This window comes from Stegodyphus dumicola, chromosome 2 (genome assembly GCF_044657685.1).
Source record: "Stegodyphus dumicola isolate Sdum_Otavi_A_Nest chromosome 2, ASM4465768v1".
Classification (NCBI taxonomy): Eukaryota; Metazoa; Arthropoda; class Arachnida; order Araneae; family Eresidae; genus Stegodyphus; species Stegodyphus dumicola.
Window position 1 is genome coordinate 5,393,053 of NC_140769.1, and position 21,085 is coordinate 5,414,137.

The 21,085-nt window shown below is 32.9% G+C and overlaps 1 protein-coding gene across 1 annotated transcript in view; it reads right to left on the reverse strand.

Annotated features, from left to right (window-relative positions):
* Positions 1–20,098, reverse strand: part of LOC118187286 (uncharacterized) — a 156,919-nt gene extending 136,821 nt beyond the window's left edge. The window contains exons 1-2 of the mRNA XM_085810398.1: positions 19,917–20,098; positions 1,397–6,265 (exon numbers count right to left, since the gene is read on the reverse strand). Of these exons, the coding sequence (XP_085666524.1) occupies positions 1,397–6,245 (4,849 nt within the window). The 5' untranslated portion in view covers positions 6,246–6,265; positions 19,917–20,098. The remainder of the gene's footprint in view (positions 1–1,396; positions 6,266–19,916) is intronic.
* Positions 20,099–21,085: the final 987 nt, after the last annotated feature.

Below are 21,085 nucleotides of genomic sequence, written 5' to 3' on the forward strand. Positions count from 1 at the left end.
GCTTTTTGTTTCGCCATTTAACAGAACCCCAAAATCTTTCTACATATTGGGTGTGAGCATCCATTATTTGATCAATAAAATTAAATTCGTGATTCAGGGTTAAATGGCTGAAACTAAAGTTTTTCAAGCCCTTCTGTTTTACAGGGTCGCCAAAAATCTGAATATATTGTCGATCCTTCTACTACATTGTCCAAAATTGTTGATATCCGTGTGCTTGCTTCCCGATTTCCAACCTGAACAAAACAGCACTCCCCACGAACAAACTTTTGTCAATTTCAATTTTTTTTTTCTAGGCTTGACTATTCATCCTTTACATTGTCGAAGTAAATCTAGCAAACAAACCTCTCTCATAAAATTGTTCCAGTCAATCGTGGTTTCTTACACATGTTGAGCTGTTTTCGCACCACTTATGATGTTAGTTTCTCTGCCCAACAGTAGACAAAATGTATTGTTGTTAGGAATGGTATTCTGGAACAAACCTCTCTCATAAAATTGCTCCTGTCAATAGCGGTTTTTTGACACATGTTGAGTTCACACCACTTATGATGTTAGTTTCTCTGCCCAACAGTAGACAAAATGTAGTGCTGTTAGGAATGGTATTCTGGAAACATTAAACCAGCTGTCTGAAGGAACAACTTTTCATGTTACACCTTCACATACTTCCTTTTACATATAATTTCATTTTGTAACCATTTAAACATATCCGACTGCAGGGTAATATCCTTTTTTTTTCCCTGGAAAAATGCTACGCATCTCACTCATCAGTAAATTACAAATTGTCAACATTTGCTTACGCTTAAATTGAAAAAAGGAGTACAATAATACGTTGTTCATCAAATTTGGCAAATAGAAGTCAAAAGTGAAAATACCATTTTTTACATAAATGTTTAAACTGAAAAAAGACTATTGTAATATCACACAGTTTACATAATTCGGCAATTTATCACAGAGGCCATGAATATCTAGTAGTACTCTATTATAACTAGAAACAATTTAAAAAAGAAAAAAAAAAAAAAAAAAACTGATAAAATATGTTTCAGACACATAATGGAAATATACCCGAATTATGATCAACCTTGCTTAAATACTTCAAAAGATTTTAAGATATCTTGAAAAATTTCACTATAAAAAGTTTCGCAAAAGTAAATATTTAATGCTTAGCTTCTTTAATTATATTGTGTATTTTTTAAAACAACACATGCTAATTTTCCTAATAATATTAATAACTGTTAATATTTGTTTTGTGTAAAGCTTTTTAAATAAATTGGTTGCAAAATTAAAACTACATTAAGGCATAATTTATGAAAAACCTTCAGAGTGACTGCCAGGACCCCTATAAGGCACTGTTAATGATGGCATATAAAATGAAGAAAACAAATAATAAGAAAAAAATTACCTGTGTTTGTTTGCTCTTTTCCACTGCAATCTGGAGAAGCTGTGACTTTAACATTACTCCTACCTGATGTTCGTAATGGCACAGAATTCCGCTTTCTTTTAATACTTTTTGGTGACTTAATATCAGCTGCAAAGTTATGCATTACTTCAAGAGTCACTGACAACTCTTTATGGAATTTAAACGTTGAATTTGTAGAAGTCTCACTGGGATTTTTAACGGAACACTCTATCACAGGCTCTTCTTTTTTAGCTTCAGAAGTATCAACAATTTCAGATTTGACTGGATCTTCATTTTCAACTTCAGAACTTACTACTTCCAAAGAATACTCAGATTTTGTAGGCTCTTCACTTTCAACTGCAGAATTGATTTCTTCCTTAGAATACTCAGATTTCACTGGTTCCTCATTTTCAACATCAGAACTGACTATTTTCACAGAATGTTCAGGTTTCACTTGCTTTTCACTTTCAACTGCAGAACTGGCTGCCTCCACTGAACACTTAGCTTCCATTGACACTTCACTTTCAATTACAGAAGAACCAAGTGCTTCTATAGAACACTCAGGTTTTGCTAAATCTCCACTTTCAGTTACAGAAGTATTTAGCACTTCATTAGGGTTTATAGATTCCACAGATTCTTCATCTTTGGCTACAAAAGAATCAAATGCTTTTACAGAACACTCTGATCTCACAAGCTGTTGTTGACCATCAGGACACTGTTGTTCTGTTACTTCACATTCTGAAAGTTTATTAGAGAAATGTGGTATGTCCTCGTTCATATCTGGATATTCAACAATATTAGAAGATACATCAGTATTAGAATTATTATTATTTGCACCTTGTATCAAATGTTCTAATGATTCATTGCAAGTTCTTGTTACAGACTGAGAGATGTCCTTTTCACTAATAGCTGGTATTCTAGAAGCTTCAGGCATAATATTTAATTTATCACAAATTATTTCTGCTTCATTTTCTACTTTAGCTTCTTCAGAGGAAACCTCAGACTGTACTGAATCAGTTGAAGGCTTCCTTTCAGATATGTACCAACTTTCTTCTCTACCATCAGTATCAATTACAGTTTTAGATATGGATATTTTAATTTTGGGGCATTTCCTGTTAGCCATACGTGGCTTTCTATTTTCTAACAAATTTTCCCTACTATGTGCAACATTTATTGTAGATTTATAAAGCTCAGTGTTTAAATTTTGTATTATAGAACTAGTTGCATCTATTGTGTTACAATTAACTGAATTTTCACCTTTAACATCAACATTTAAATTGATATTTTCATTTACACTAGGAAGATTAACTAGATTCTTATTAGAATCTACTTCAAGTTCAGGAATACTGTTATTGAAATTAGAATTTATGGATTCCTTATCAAAGTCTGAAGTGTAAATGGGTTCACAAGAAATTGTTTCCACAATTTTTAGCAAGAGGTTCCTTATATCTTGCACCTCAATGCTGTTAGAATTAACTTCATCATCAGCACTGTTACCGGTACTGACTACAAATTCGGTTCCATCCTCTTTTAAGATATCAGTATTTACAAAATTTTTTACAGGGCTAGCAACTTGATGTGTAGCATCACCACACTGCTCATTATTCTCATTGATGAAACATTCGGGCTCTGTTTCACAGACAAAAGTATCATTTTCACTTTTACTCTCAGCTTTGTATGAGGTATCCATTTTCTCCCTTTCTCCCTCTCTGAAAGTAGAATTAAGACTTTTGTTATTTTCTGACATAGAATTACAACTATTTGCATTATCTAGTACAGAAATGGATAACGGATTAAAATCCATGCTTTGATTACTTGAAGATTTTTTCCGTTTCGCACGTTTAAACAAAACCTTAAGTGTCCTAACTTTTTTCCTAGAGTTAGCTCGACCAGGGCTATTATTCCTTAATTTTGATGAACAAATTTCAGATTCTGAATCATCAGACAGAGCATCCAATTCTGGATCATTTGACTCTTTTTCAGAAGCAGAAGAACACGAGATCTTCTTACTTTTACTGCGTGGAATATTACCACCTGTTATAGTTTTTATCTCCCGTATAATGTCATCAGGTTTTGAAAGCTTTTTTTTACTTCTTATTAAAGTTTTGCGTTTGCATTTATTTTTCATTCCAGATTTAAAGTTTGATTTCATAAATTTTCCCCCTTTTTTACTTTCTGCTGATGAAATTTTATAACGTGACAATCTCTTAGAAATTTTTCTGTTAAAATTAGGTACACTTTCAGAAAATGATTCGTTACCCACCCTACCCATAGACTTATTTTTAATTGAAGATCTGTCCGCACGATCATGATTATTTCTACGGTTTCGCAAAGATGGGCTACTAAGAACACCTTTCACTATTTTATCAGAACTTTCACTATGGCTTACACTCAATTCTGAATTATTTGAAATGGGAGATACATATGGTAATTCTTGTAATCTGCTGGTTGAAATAGGAGACTTATCAGAAGTTTTAACTGTGCATTTCTCTGCATGCTTCAATTTCTTGGGAGAGACAGAAGGATTTATTTTTAAAGAGTCATTTAAAGATTTATGAACAGATATATTATCTACTGTCATTTCAGACTCTGAACAAATATTTGCTTTCACATCATTTCTTGTAACTTTTTGTAAGTTGCTGACTAACTTACTTGATCTTTTCTTTTTGGGATTCAATTTTTTCTTTCTGGGTCTATCATTTTCATTTTCACATTCAGATGCTGACCATGTATCTGAATTATGAGGAGATTCAAAAAGTTTTCTCTTCTTTCTGTCTTTTTCTGAATGCTCATTAACACTTTGTTTTTCATCACTAAAAGACAGCCCACTTTTGTCATTAGCTAACTGAAAAGCATTTATTTCTTTCTCATCTGGCTGCCATGAAGGTGAAGAATCAAGAATATTATTTGATGCATCTGAAACTGGAGTAACTGCAGAAGTTTCGCTACTAGAATTTAGAGAAGAAGTACATTCATCAGTAAAATCATCAATTTCATCAAAACCAAATAAAATATCATTTAAAGTTGTGTTATATGTCTGGCATTCTAAAGTAGAGCCAACTGATATATTTCTTGGATTTTTCTGTACTCGGTTTACATTCGGTTTCAACTTAGAAACTTTCTTGGTCTTTTGTGTCATTGAAAAAACACTCTCCATTACACCAACCACTATATTTTTAGCTTTAATCACAGATGGGCATTGATCTAAAACATTTTTATTACTATCAATACTTATGTCTTTATTTTTAGATATTTCATCTATTTTACCTGCTTTTAGTTCTGCATCGTGCCTAACGGGTGTGCTGATTTGTTTAACAGCTCCATTAAGAAACACAGAACGAGGTGTTTTTCCTTGCTTTGCAGTGGTACTGGCACACTCAGTGGTTACATGTGGAGTTTCAGCAACGGATTCTTTTTTAGGAAGTTCTGGTGAGGGAATAATTTCAATAGGAACAGTAATAATAGGTTTAGGTTTCACAGGAGAAGCTGGATCATCCACATATGGTTCTATTACTGTGTAATCTTTTAACACTGGAGTAGAAACTGTTTCAACAACTGGTTTAGGCAAATCTGAAACAACATCTGTATTTTTACTTATCTCTGTTAAATGTTTCGTCGAAACAAACTGAAATGTTTTAGGATTAACTCCTACTTTATTAACACTAGTTATTATAGGAAGTTTTCTTGGCTGAACAACAGAATCATTGCCTTGGGAATCGTTAGGTATTATTTTAACTAATTTTTGACTACATACAGGATTCTGTTTTATTATATTAGGAAATCTATGTCCTTGATAAAATGGGCTTCCGCTAGACTTATGCATAAGGTTTTTCACTGGGGATGATGCAGGAGAAACTTGCAGTTTAAAATTGTCACTTTCCATATCCGATTTTGCTACTGTATCTAACGAATCTACCAAAATACTATGACATTTATTAACTGAAGACCCACTTTTAGGAAGAGAAATGTATTTGTTAAAACTTATTGGTTTCTTGAAAAGTTTTGGTATTTTTAAATTAGGTTTTTTAGGATTAAGTTTTTTAGTGATAGTACCACTGTTGTTTAAAGATAATTTTGTTTTATTAATATTATTATGCAGTAAAGGCCAGTTTCTCACTTTTATATTGTTCTTTTTCATAAAATTTTCAATGTCTAATTTTTCACACTTAACAACCGGATATTTCCCAAATACTTTAACACTTGTTTTGTTTATATCTTTCATTTTAACAAAATTTTTATATTTTTTCAATGGATTGGAAAGACCCATGTGTGTTTTTGACTTGACGAATTTTTTCGGACTCTGTTTGTTACCATTTACAAAAACATTTTCTTTACTAGACATGCTTTCTTCGGTAACTGCAACAGGTGTGTCTTCCGACTGAACACTGCTCTCATTTTCTCCAGCAGACTTCTCAGTAATAAGCAATGAATTGATTGCAAGTTCTGGTAGCACATTTTTTTCACATGTTACTGCAGGTTCAGATGTAAGGACATTTTCAATTACGCTGGAAGAGAGATCAGGCTGGTAACTAGTAACCCGAAATTGTGAGTGACAGTCAGACAAATTGATATTAGAATCAACACCACAATCAGATGCAGGTTCAGTCAGCAAAGGATTTTCTGATAAGAATGCTTGTAAATCAATAGTAACAGGCTCCTCTTCAATATCTTCAATTTCATTACTGTCTAAGCAGTCATAACCATTATGGTCTAAACTATAACTGTCATCAGCATCAATGTTTATATTTTCACTGCACATTATACTTTCAGCTGATTCAGTATAAGAAGTCCGTCCTTTGACACATTTCCGGCGGTTACTAGGAGGAAATAAGCTTTCGCTGAGGGTAGTCATGTTGATAAATAATGCAGAAACTGTAACAAAAATGTAAAAATACCCATAACTTAATGTTAGACAAAAAAAAGACACAATAAAAATTTCATCAGAACTAAATAATCATGATTTATAAAATAAAAGCTGATTTCAGTATAAGAAACAAATTACATAAATAAATTTTAAAAGCTAAGCAATTTTTATTTTAAAAGAAAATATATGTTCAGAGAGTTAACAGTTTAAGATCAAGAGAAATGGTGCTGAAGATTTCCTATCTCTAAGGCACAGACCATAATAGGTCAAACTAAATATCTGCAGAAGCTATATGTTCAGAAAAAATAAGTTGCAAACAAAGCTGCAAATGATTTTTAAATTTGATTAAAATGATTTTGGCATTTTAAAAGAAAACAATTTTTATGCTGAAACTGTTGCTTTTAAACTGATGTGAATTTATTACTTTAAAATACATATATACAAGCAATATTTAATGATATTCTACATTATAGCTAATATAGTTATTAAATATAAGTATAAATAAATAATTATTCCTCTTGCACTGTATTCAGGGAAGTATATCATGGCAACACATAAAGTTTAGACTTTTGTACGATCTACAGAACATACTTTCTTCAAATAGAAAAATAAAGCATTGTCCTTTGATTTCCATTTTTTTAATCTAGTTTTAATGATGTTGTCAACTGATTTTAACAGAAATAAACTGAAAAAAAGGAAGAAATTTTAATGGACTTTAGAGTAATTAAAAAAAAAAAAAAAAGAGTCATTATTCATGTGACAGATAACTCAGTGAACTGAAAATATGCAGCATTATCCATCAAATGAATGGAATTAAAGATTTTATAGCATTAAATTATGATGGAATGGAGAGAGACAGTGTAATCTGATAAAAGGAAAATTAGGTTCTTAGGTAGCATAGTTTTTGCATAAAACATACTACTTTTCTTACATAACTAACATTAGGACTAACACACAGAAATAAAATTTAATTCCAATAACTTAATTACTTCAATAAATGCAAGCTGGGTCATTAGATTTATGTCTTATTTTACAAAGCAGTTACAACTAAACATAGTCATAGAGCCATTAATAAAGTACTGTATTTATGAGGCACAACATAGAATTAGCACATTACTAATGTTGAGGGCAATCACAAAAAATAAGGTCTCCCATTTTGGGGGGACAAAGTTTCACTGTGTCCTACGCTTTCTACACTGCCAAATAAGCTTGTATGCCCTTCACTGGGATGCTCAGCCTTGGTTTGGCAGCAATTCAAAATGGAGTTCCCATTGAACACTGCTGCTAAATGTGAAGTTTATGCAGTAATTTGCTTTTTGAACATGACATTCAATCAGTTGAAATTCATCACCAACTGATGGTAATGTATCGACAGTTACGCATGGATGCCAAAAACATTTGCAAGTGCTGTACAGAGTTGGTCATACAGAAATTCATGACAAAGAAAGGAGTCACGGATCATCAATTTCTTACAAAATAGTTGTGACGGTTGAGGAAAACATACATAAAGATCAGCAGATCAGTCTGGATGTTCTCTGCCTGCTGGTTTCTAAGGTTTCCTAAAGCACCATCCACAAGATTCTAACAAAAAAGTTGCAATATCAGAAGATTTGCATGAGATGAGTACACGTATGCTGACAGAAGACCATAAATGGCAATAAGTTGATGCTTCCCACGAATTTCTTTACCAGATGCAGATAGAAAGGACAACTTCTTGAACTCAACTGTGATCAGCGACAAAACACGGGCATTTCACTTTACACCCAAGTCACACGAGCTGTGGTATTCCTTTTCACCCAGGCAGCAAAAATTCAAACTTAATCTGCTGGTAAGTCATGGCAACTATGCTTTGGAACTGGAAGGGGATACTGTTAGCTGACTTTCAGCCTGCTGGAACCACAATTCAAGAGTCAAAGTTTGGCCATGCCTGATATAGACTATTATTGCTAGAGTACAGATTTACAGCTTTTATATGCTGCTAAATAAAAATGTTTTGAAATGAAATTTTGATTTCCTTTCTTGTAAAGAAATAAGCTTTAGCAATATACCATTAAAATAGTCCTGATATTTTCAGTGGCCTATGGTAGTTGCACTCAAAAAGACAAGATTTCATTAAATACTTTCTCTGGTTAAACAACTGCGATGCATTCTTATCAGGATTGCCACTCAAACAGAAGAATGAAATTCCTTGACTTTTCCAAATGTGTTTTAAGAATATTCTAGCCTAGCCATGAAGTGCACATTGGCTGTGCTTAAGGATAAATTAAGGTACCACTCGAAAACACAAAAATATGCTAATTACATATGACTTTAATTTTTAAAAAAATACTTTTCATACAATTCGAATGGGATTCTATCTTGGCCCTTATGACAAATTCTATTAAATGAATATGCAAAATACATTACTGCGTCTGACCAAAATTCGGAACTCATTCCACTATCATGTAAGATTGCACGTACATTGTTGAGAGCTGTTTGATTAAATCTCTCACAAACTCCATTCTGTTCCGGAGTATAAATGTCTGTAAATTCGTGCTTTACACCATTTTTATTACAATATGATCTGAATTGTTCATTATCATATTCTCGTCCATTATCAGTTCTAAAGTATTTCAATTTAAGGTTCAAAGATCTTTCTGCACGTGCTATATGCCTTTCAAATACTTCAAACACCTGGCTTTTCTCCACAATGGGGTACACTACCACATAACGAGAATATTCGTCAATAAAGGAAACGAAATAAAGTTCACTATTCCTACCTGGAATGTTAATAGGTCCCCATACATCAGAAAAAAACCTTTTAAGCGGCCTCTTTACTTGAATACCTTCTAAGGGTCTATAGGAGATTCGTCTTTGCTTATTGATTCGGCAATGTTCACAAAACAAATTAGGTGAGTGCTTTAACACAGGAAGACCTCGAACCGAATGTCTCTTACTAGTCCTGACAATAGCACCATAATTTATATGACCAAACCGACCATGCCATAATTCACTATTGTTATGCTGAACTGTGGATGCCTCAAATTTTACAGATTTTCCCCCCTTTTTTACTATTTTCGGGAACACATGATAGTTATTTCCTATCAACTTAGCTTTGTACAAGGTTTCATTTTTATCATCAGTAACTTTAATTTGCCCATTTTTACCATAAAATCTTGCTCCATTGATATCCACCCTAGGTGCAGATATTAAATTTCGTCTCAGTTCAGGTGAGTATAAAACATCTTTAAGCAAAATAACTGTATCCCCAAATTTCATTTTAACAGTACATGAATTGGAAAATAGCTACTAGCATATTCTCATTTTTCACAAGAGAAAAAGTATCGAACAATTCACGATTTTTACAAAAATGATGAGATGCAGCAGTATCAAAAATCCAACTATCATCATTTTCCTCCAAACTGTTAACATTAGCTTGAGCTATAAAATGGGACTGAGCGTGGGAATTATTTTTACCTTTACTCAACTGGGTTTATTCTTACACTTAAGAGATGTTTTATTACTACAAGATACAGCTGAGGAAACAGAAGCAGGCGATGGTGATCTGGAAAAATTACCTTTCATTCTACAGTATTTTTGAATATGACCTGGACGGCCACATTTATAACACTTGAGCCCTTTAATCTGCTTAAATTTGTGTTCACAGTGAGTACTGGTACTTTGGACTATAGTCTTATTGGAATTTCCCCTATCTCTCTTAAACCAAGACGCATTTCCTCTGCTAGTATTTCAAGTTCAACATTTTTAAATATGAACTTTTCATCTGGCCACCTTAAAACGTTCTGAACTACTTGATCATATTTATCTGGAAGGAACCTAAGAAACTGAAAACATATGTATACATCTCTTACAGCCTGATTAATATCAGCTAACTGTTCAGTTACACGTTTTAATCTAGAAGAAAAGAAACTAATACTTTCATTTGGCTTAATTTTACAATTTAACAACTCTGAAAACAAGGACATATGTCTAGATCGATAATCTGGCTGGAAGTATTTGGCAAGCGTATTCCATACCACTACCGGATCATTAATTTCACTTATCAAGTTTCTATATTCAGGGCTTACATTCATATAAATTAGAGATAATGCCAAACGACTTCTATTTTGATAGTTGATAACAATTTCTTTTGTAATACCCTGAACATCATTTAAATCAGGACATTTTTCAATACCTTTGACCAAAAGCCATGCATTTTTTTCATTTAAAACAAACTTCATATCTTTAGACCATGTAAAGTAATTACATGCCTCAAGTTTAGCAATATTATGCATAACATTAACAGTAGCCATATTTGAATTTCAACAAAAACCGTCCCCCCCCCAATCTCTTAAGTCCTAAATTAACTTTAAACTTCAAAAGTCTGCACTAAAAATAACTCAGGGGCTGGGCCCATAACCAGGATGATGCTAAAGCAAAGTTTAAAGTATATAAAATTAAACATTTAGCAGTAGAAGCAATAAAAGCTCCCTGAGATAATATGTTGTGCAGACATTGAAGACAATAAAGAGGTTTCAAACTTAACCAATTTATTAACAATATAAAAAAGAATAAAAACACAGAAAATAAATTTAAACAATATCAGAGTCTTAGAAAAAAATATAATATAACCATCATTCATCAAATAATATTTTTACCTGGTCTCCAAAAATACTGGCATTCAATACAAACAAAAATGTCCTAAACAGTAATTATGCGGTCTCAAATGAAATTGGCTACACATTCAATAAGTCCATGATCAATGGTCAAGAAAGCACCTGAAATTTAAATTAAGTCCTTGAAAGCACTTAAATCTGGCCTAACTCTACTTACATTAGTTGAACATGAGGAATCGCCGCTAACTTATTTTAAATGCCCCCTTCAAGAAGAACATGGATGCCGCCCAAGGCAGTCACTCACACTGTAGCCTCTGGAACCAAGAAACTTATTCTGGAAAGGTCATCTTGTATACAGGAACCAAGGAACTAATTCAGGAACATTCATCTTGTGGACAGGAACCAAGGAACTTATTCTGGAACAGTCATCTTGTGGACAGGAACCAAGGAACTTATTCACCGGACTGCACACATCCTTCTGACGGGGCTGGAGACCTCACACCCAAGTGGCAGGAAAGCATGAACTAGAAGGGCTGAGCCAGAGCGACGCGAGATACTTATACCAGAAGTAGGCATGACGTCATCTCACGGCAACCAATCAATTATCGGCACGATTCGGCTTTCCAGATGACGTTACATCACATTTCGTTTTTGCATCTTAATTAGGTTGAAACAGTCCGTTCTCAATGCAAACAGTGGCAGTAAGAAAAAGAAGTAGAAGTAACTACTACATTACATTAAAATAAGAACTAAGCCTAATAAACATTTCAAGGAGGAGAGATGATGCAGTAAAAGGGTTACAATAAGTCATATTTTCCAACAAATTGCCCATACACAGTATCCATGTACACGTCGACCTATTTTCACTTAAAAAAACATCCCAGAATCGCATAAAAATGGCATTGCGCACACTCTTGACTTTATCCATGTACACATCGACCTATTTCCCCTTAAAACGTCAAAGAAAATTGACAAAAATCCAATTCTTCTTACTCTTGTAAAAAGCGCCAAACAAATAAGTGGGCGATTCCGCACTTTAGCAGCGAAATTGTTTTTAAGTGCTTATTAGCTAAAATCACGATCGGAATTTTCCGGAAAATGTCACATGACGTCTCATGATCTCTAAGGCAAAATAATTTGTGATTCGAACTCCGTACTTCTCAGATTATTGCTTAAGTCCTACCTAGTAACCTTTATCGCCTTACCAAAATGTCGCCAAACTACCTGTTACCATATTCCAAAGATTAGCCGATATTTTGTCTCATAACAATAAATAATTCACAATCGTGCTTACGTTCGACCATTCTGACTTTTCAATTGTCCTCAAATGAAACAAATCTTATCATACATTAAAACGACAAATAAAGAACGAAAAATATAACAATAACAATAGGTAGGAAAAAAATAAAATGAAAAATAATTTAAAAACCAAAAATTCTATAAGTCCTACACAAAGTTTCTATAGCGCAATGGTTTGCGCACTGATCGCTTGGGCCTTTCAAATTCGTCATTGTCATCATTATCATTTGCTTCTGCATTTTTCTAAGATTTTAGTTGACTTTCATGAGCAGTTGATGCATAAATGCTACCATTGCAGGCTTCTTCTAATTGTAATATTCTATAAGTGTTGCCCGGAAGAACTTCTGTTACAACCATTGGGCGACGATACTTAAGTTTAGTTTTGGTTGGTTCTCATGGTGTAGATTTTGAATTTCTTTTAACTACTACTATTTCTCCTTCTTCAAATGATAGAGATCCCGACTTCTTCTTGTCATAATAAGTTTTCATTTTTTCTTGTTCTCTAACAATCTTTTCCCTAGCTTCTTTTTGTAGTTTTTCCGGTTCCTTCCAAAATTCTGCTTCTTCATCAGCAAGTAATCTCAAAACTCCACCTTGAAATTGTGGTATATATCCATGAAGTATTTCAAATGGTGTTTTGCCAATAGTTTTATTGATTGTACTAGTCAAGTTTCTCTCAACTTCATTAATTCTTTTGTCCCAATCCTTTGGATCTTTACTTTTCATTGATGTTACTATTGTTGATAAAATTGTTCTGTTCTCTCGACCATACCATTTCCTTGTGGGTGGGAGGTTGAATTTAATGTATGAAGAATTCCCTTTTCCTTGCAAAAGTTTTGAAATTCCTTCTAAGTAAAACAAGAACCTCAATCTGATATTATACGATCTGGTAATCCAAATTCTTCTATGGAACTTATCAATGATTTCACTACGTTTTTCGAAGATGTGTTTTTCACACTATACACAATCGAACGAATCTGGTCATATTATCAATGACGACTAACAATTCCGTTTCTTTTAGAACTTGTGATGAAAGGTCCAAGATGATCAATATGTATTGTTTCAAAAGGTCTGCAGCCTGGCAGAATAAGATGCAGAAGACCTTGTCTTTTTCTACCTGGAACTTTGCTGATGAGGCATTCGAAACACATTGATATATGTTGACGAACATATCTCTTTATAGCAGGAAACCAGTACAGTTCTTTGATTTTTGAGACAGTCCTATCAACAGCAAAATGTCCCATAAGGTCATGAAACTTCACATCTATGCTTTTTCTCATGCTTTTAGGTACAACGTATAATAACTTCTTCTTTTCTCCATCCTCTACAATACGGAACAAAATATAATTCTCCACATTTTGATTTTCTTCTTTGGTTCTTTCTTCAAAGTTGTTATGAATTCTCTTAACTTTTCATCTGCATGCTGTATCATAAGAATTTGTTCATCTAAATTTAAGGTCAGACAAACTTCTAAATTATCTATCAAAGAATGCATGGTGTGTGATGAATTAATAACAGGAGCTCTACTGATCGCATCGATACGAGACATTTTAATTCCTGGTTTGTGGCGTATTTCAAAATTATATTCTTGAATAAGGATACTCCAATAAGCAATTTGGGGATTGCTAGATTTTTTTGCATTCATGTAAACTAATGCTTGGTAGTCGGTAACTACCATAAATTCAATTCTGAGTAAGAATTGTCGAAGTCTATCTAGAGTCCAGACAATTGCCATTAGCTCTAGTTTACTCGAGTGATAATTATTTTCAGCTTCTGTTGTCTTTTTACTCATGCAGTAGACAAGATGTCATTTGCCGCCACTTCCGAATTAAAGTAACATGCCAGCAATACCCTCTGAGCATGCATCAGTATGGACTACTGTTTGAGCTTTAGAGTTGTAAAAAGCTAAAATTGGTTGATTTCTCAATTCATTTTTCAACACTGTAAAAGAATTCCGCCGACTTTCATCCCATCTGAATGTTTGATTTTTTTTAGTTAGTTGAGTCAAGGGTCCAGCTTTAATGGCATAATTTGGAATAAGCCTTCTAAAAAAAAACTTGTTAAACCAAGAAATCGTCGAACTTCATGAAGGTTTTTAGGTTTTGGAAATTTTGATATTACTTCAATTTTTCTTGATCCTGGCTTTATTCCATTTTTATTGATGATAAAGCCTAAGTAAGTACTTTATTTCTTGTTTGGCAAATTCACATTTTGGTAATTTCAGGGTTAGCTTAGCAGCACATAGTGCTTCGAATACTTTAATTAATTTTTGAATCATTTCTTCCCAAATCCTTGCTGGAACAAGTATATCGTCAAGGCAGCACAACACTTTTTTATTACATAATGAGGATAATGCATGATACATCAATCGCTGAAATTCCGCAGGAGCATTAGTCAAGCCAAAAATCATTCTTTCAAATTGTCCACTTTCATCCAGTGTTACGAAAGCAGTTTTTAATTCTGCATTTTCAGTCAATGGAATCTGTAAATATCCATGTGCTAAATCTAGCATTGTAAACAGACTACACTCATGCAATTGTTCTAATAAATCATCTTCTTTCCATTCTTGAACTATTTCTTTGATCACAGCTCTTTCAGAGGCATTTGTTCAATAAGGCTTCATACATACTGGCTTTGAACCTTTGATTTCCTTAATGTCCATTTTTAGGAGATCTGTGCACCCTAGTTCTGAAGTATTTAGTCCAAAGCAATCTCTGTATTCATTCAGAAGATGCAATAACTCTTGTTGGTGATCAACGTCGAGATCCGAGCCAATTTTAACTTGGCTTAAACTTATAGGAACTTTTATGTTGTTAATATTTCCGTTTTTGCTAAGTTCGAGCTCAATCGAGAAATTTCAGTATTTAAACGTAGTTCAACCTCTTCTGCTCTCCCAACACATTCATCTTTTTGGACTTAAGACTTCTATCACCAATGTTAACCACTGTTATATAAGTTTTGCCATTTTTAATTTCTAATAAACAGCTGATACCTTCGGAATGATTTTTTATCACAATTAATCCATTATCCACAGAATCTGTTTGAGAACGGACAAGACTGATCGTATTTTTCTCTAATTCATTTGCCTCAATAGCTTTAAGGCAGACTCGATTTACTTTTTCATCAATTTGTAGGTTACTAAATAGTTCATCTTCTCTATACCTGAAGTAAAATTTGTTTCCTATTCTGACACAAGCAATGTGGGGGAGATTAAGCCATGTCCGTCCGATGATTAGATCACCTGGCTGTGCATTATCAGAAACAAGGTATATATTTATGCCTTGGCCTTTTTCCTTATCAACTTCAATATTGGCTTTATTCATTCCTATGGAGGTCATTGCAGGCACCCTTTGATTTCCAAAGCCATACAATTCATTCATAGCAGGTTCGAATTTCACTTAAGTTTCTGAGCAACTGAAGTCCTTAAGAGACAACAAGAACTCCCCGTATCAATTAAAGCCTGTACTTCTTAAAATTATTCAGTTTTGCTTTCTTCAAATATGAATTGCTCTCTGATTCTGAAGAAGAATAGGTAAGTTAGTATTTTTAATTATCTGAGGATATTATTTTTATGCATTGTTCTAAATGTAAGGTGGAAGTAAAGTAATTTGCGTAAACGTGCATGGAAATAATTTAAATATTTGACACTAAGTATTTGTAATGTTTGCGGTATGAATTAGTTAGTGACGTTTGTAATATAATAGATAATGTAGAGGTAAAAGTTTTTGGATATTTTATTTATTTTATACGGGGATATGTTCATATTTGGAAAGGGTATATACTTTTTCGCGATCAGGTAATTTCATATATGTTCTTTTTACCGGGTTTAAAGATTCAGAAAATTGTTATGCATTTTCCCGAAATTTTTCTAATTTATGAGAAAAAAGCAGTGTACATGGATATAGTGAAGAGTGTGCGCAATGCCATTTTTGTGCAATTCTGGGATGTTTTTTTAAGTAAAAATAAGTCGCCGTGTACATGGTTTATGTGTATGTGTTATTTTGAAAAACGCGTAAGGAGTATGGTATTGTGCACTTTTTCCCAATTTTGCAGTGAATATTTGTCATGATTAAGCAGTTTTGTTAGATAAAATTTCTAGCATAAGTGTAATTCGGCTAGTAGATTGCTGGAAGAAGTGTTCAGTAGATAAAAAGAAAAGAAACATGTCTTTACTTCGTGAAGACAAATTTGCGGCGGGAAAAAAAAATAGAGGGTTGCTGTAGTAGAGTTGGTCGCCAAAAAAACGCCAAGTTACCATAATGTAAAGATCAACCGACCTTTCTTTACACGGCTGTTTATTGTTGAAAGTTGACTTCAAGCTATCATAATCAATTTTTCCATGTGTTTCCTACACTCTTATTGTGCATAAAAAATTTTTGGCGAAATTTTTCAGGTGTCATCTTGTATCGTTTTAATAAGATCCTTTTAACTTCTTTATAATCGTTTGCAATCTCATCCATTTCTCTGGCGATTAATTGAGCAATAACATACGGCAATAAGCCAAACAAATGAGTAACCCATGTATTTTCTGGTATTTCAACTTGTTTAGTCAAACGTTCAAACATGATTAAATATAAACTGATATCATTCTCGTCAGGTTTAAATTGTTACATTAAACGATGAAGCTCTAACTTTGGATTCATGTGCATACCCGTAGCATTTTCATTGGTGCCAGAATTTGTAGATCTTCTGCTTCAATACGTAGTTTTTGCAGTTCAAATTCCATTTCATGCTTTTGTTTTCGTTCCTCATATTCTTCTTTCTGCCTACGTTCTTCATCTTGAAGTTTTTGTTCTTCAATTTCTTCTTTTCTTTCATTTATTATAATGTTCAACTATTCTTTGGCGCATTCTTCATCATACTCTTTGCTAGCCAAAATTATCTTTTTCAAATCACTCATTTTATACGACTCTCATTTACATCTTCTCCCAATTCTTCAGCCAATATTCTTAAATCGCATTTCTTTGCCTTACCGAAAATAGACATTTCCGTACTTATTAAAATGCATTGTTTATGTTCTAAATATATTTCAAAATTTAAAGAAATGAAAAAAAAAAGATTAAACTCTCTCTTTCCAAAATAATAAAAAAAATTAAATTAAATTCTACATCAATCAATGCACATACCTTGAAATTCAAATTCTTTTCAACTTATTTACGTGTAGAAAATTCTTGTACCTTTAGACTTAGGTTTCAGAATAATCCCACTTCTGATTTATGTTAGCTTCCTTTAGCAGTTAAATTAATCACTCATAAAACAATTGTAAAAGGCAAACAAATATTTATTTAGAGATAACTCGTACTCGTTACTTGATAACTTACACGTAACGTACTCGTAAACATATATAACATAACAGACGTTCTTACTGCATCGTACCAATATACATATCAAGCTTACATCATCTGAATATATTTTAAAATTATAAATAAAGCAACATCGAGAAATTAGCTGTTGCCATTTCTCAATAGATATTTTGTCTAATAACAATAAATAATTCAAAATCGTGCTTACACTTACTTCATAAATGCTGTATTTATTTGGTTTTATTTGACCTTTCCATGTCAGTGGGTTCCCTTTTTGAAGCAATTGCAACATAAAGTGCAGAATTGCCCATTTATTTGGCACGTTATGTTTGGCACTTTTTACAAAAGTAAGAAGAATTGAACCTAGGAGATATTATTTCCTAGGCAAATTTGTCATCAAATACACCTTAAAGAATTCTTAAGCACTTTTAGTGTAAGGCTTTGGTTTTCGGACCAACATTCCCTATAAATTGGAGGAAATGCGTCTTTGTGGTTTAACTTGTAAATAACTTTATTTTTGAGTTGGAGCATAAGGCGCCAAAGGGAAGCCAAGCTTCAAGAAGAAGAATTGGATTTTTGCCAACTTCCTTTGACTGTTTAAGTGAATATACATCGATGTGTATATGGACACAGTCAAGGGAGTGCGTAATGCTGAATTTGTGCAATTCTCTGATTTTTTTTTAAGTGAAAATAGGTCGATGTGTACTTGGATACCGAGTTCGTGCAATTCTAAAAAACGTGACAAGCAGTAGGCGATTCTGCACTTTCCCCACAATTGTATATTTCAATGTTAAAGCAGCTATCACAACTGCCCAAACTCCCCAATCTCTAACACTGAAACTTTAAATGTTGCCTACGGTTTATGTTGTGGAACTACCAATAATGCTGCCACAGAATGAGATCTTTCCGTAGTTATTAATTTGAAGTAATTAAGTTTGGAAAAAGTATATTCACGAGTACCCCTTGGCGAAAATTGGATATTTTTGGTGGTACACGGATACTGAGTTTGTGCAATTCTTTGACTTGTTATTTCGTCTTTTGTGTAGCGGCAATTTTTCGTCGATACACAAAGTCAATATTATTTTTACTTAAAAAGTCAAAGGTGCACCTAATTCTAGGTAAAAGTATATTTATGGAAAATTCAGCCACTCAGGTTACCATAAATGAAGCAACAACTCTGCGATAAATGAAACAACAACTCCGTTAGTTAGTACAGTCAAAAGTCGTTAATTCGGACCTCAAAGTTACAAACTTTCTACGCATGCGCATAGGCATTTACGCGTGGGCGTAAGACCTTTACGGCTGCGAATATGCGTGTGCGCATGCGTGTTTAATGTATAATGGACGGTATAAGCTAAGCTAAAATTATCTAATTCAGTTAATGTTGCAGATTGCGTTGTTCCTTAATCTTCGAATTGGATTCGGCTTATTATTTTTTGCAGACTATTAGAGCAATTTTATAAAAGTAAGCTTGAACTTTTGATTAAGTCAAATAGAATTTCTGATATATATTTACTAATATATAAAGGATCTACAAAGCAATACATTATTCAGAATTTTCAGTCCACATAGCAGATGCCCAGAATAAAATGTATGTATCAACTAGATCCACTAAACAGTATCTATCACAAACATAGGATTTCCCTGCACAATTAAATTTGTGAAGCTTTTCGAGTAACATTTCTGCATTTGATACAGACTAAAAATAATTCATACCAAACTGTTTTTGATGTTTAATAAATAGTTAACTTACGTTTTGAAATGATTTGTTAACTTACATGGATGCCAATTCACCCAAAACTTAAATACATTAAGTGGTTCAACTATCCAAATGTAAACAAAAGTCAAAAGAAAATTTATATACTAGTTATTTTGAAACAAATTTTAAAATTTTAATCATGGTTTTAATGCAATCAAATGTGCATATACCCCTAATACAACTTCACCTTCATATATTCTTTAATACAAAATTTATACGTTTTGATTACAAATTTAATATTATAGGTATTATTTCAAGAAAAATTTCATTAAAGGATGAAAGTATAGATTAGATCACATGGTTTAATCAATCACGAACAAATATTTTTAATTTGAAAATATTTTAAACACTACACTCTGAGTTTTAAAATGCATCGTCTTTTAGGAAATGCTTCTCTTTCACTCTTACAACGCCCTTCCGCAACAACATTTAGGTTGAAACTTGAACAATGGCTGCGACGATACACCATCATCATGTTCGCTAAGCATCGTCAATGACAAATGGTAACAAAGCAGTAAACGAAAAGCTCAGAAGTTACATTTCACACATATATTTGAAAAGTAAAACATTACAAAACACTGACACATCGAGATTATACACATAAGTACATTAATTTGCTGCCAAAAAGTAAAACACATAAATTTTAGCATTGTGGAAATGTTTACAAATATAACATATAGAATGTTCTAAATTATATACTTACAAGCACGTTAGCTGATTTCATATGTTGTATGATAATGGCTTCGAAAACTCATTTCACAATACACTGATCAAATGCATTAATATGTAGAACAGAACAAAAAAATATTGTCACTCATCGGTCACAGTTATTGAAAAAAAACAAAGTGCAATAACTGAAATACAGACAAACGCCATTTTCATTTCTTTAACTTTTCAATGCGCAACTAACGGCAATATTTGTTACTAACAACTGCTTAGTATAAATAAAAAACGTTTAAAAGATGAAAGTTAGCAATCTAAATATTCTTAAAATTTTAGTTAAAAATAAACCACAATTTTAGTAATAGTCATGGAGCATAAACTACTTAAATTTGGCAGAAATACAGCTCATATGCTATTTGTTAAGCCTCATATGCTGTTTGTTAAGAATCCAACTGCAAGATCCCGATTCCAGCGCACTGATATGCCATCCAGTGGCTAAAAGGTGGAAATATAAAAAATCGGTATTTACGTTTGACAATCCTACGTAGTTTGTGAAGCGTAATGTGATAGAAAAGTAATTAAACATTTATTTTTGATTGTTGTGGGCATTATTTGAAACTTAGAAAGAAGTACAGATTACACGTTTTGTTGTGTACTCCAGTGTAATTAACGATTTAACTCAAGGATTTGCAAGGAACCTGAGTTATGCTTCTATTGCATTCTTGGTTCGAAAAATATCGCACAAGATAGCAAAACGAAGAAAGGAGTGGATTCGCGTATTTCGAATTGGAAAGAAAGTTGGACATTACCTGAAAGTGCATTCTAATCATTTATAAAAAACTGATTACATTTTTTCTCGTAGGAAAGGTTTTCTTTATATGACACGTATAAAAATAAGAGTTAAGTATTTTAACGTTAACTTTGAATTTTCTAATCTAGTAATGTTAAAATTTCTATGTGTGAGTCATTTCCTATTAAACTATTTAGAACAGTTTACGGTGGTTGAAGATAGTTAGCATGAAAAAATTTAAAGTTCAGAAAATAGCTATGGTTATCTGGTATGAGTAATAATATAAAAAGTATTATAGATATCAAATCTTTTCCACTATAGAATAACATGAGCCAAACAATTTTTTATAGAACGATATACATACCATTGTTACTCACTGAGCACAGTTAAATGTTTTTTCTTATCTTTTACAGCACTGT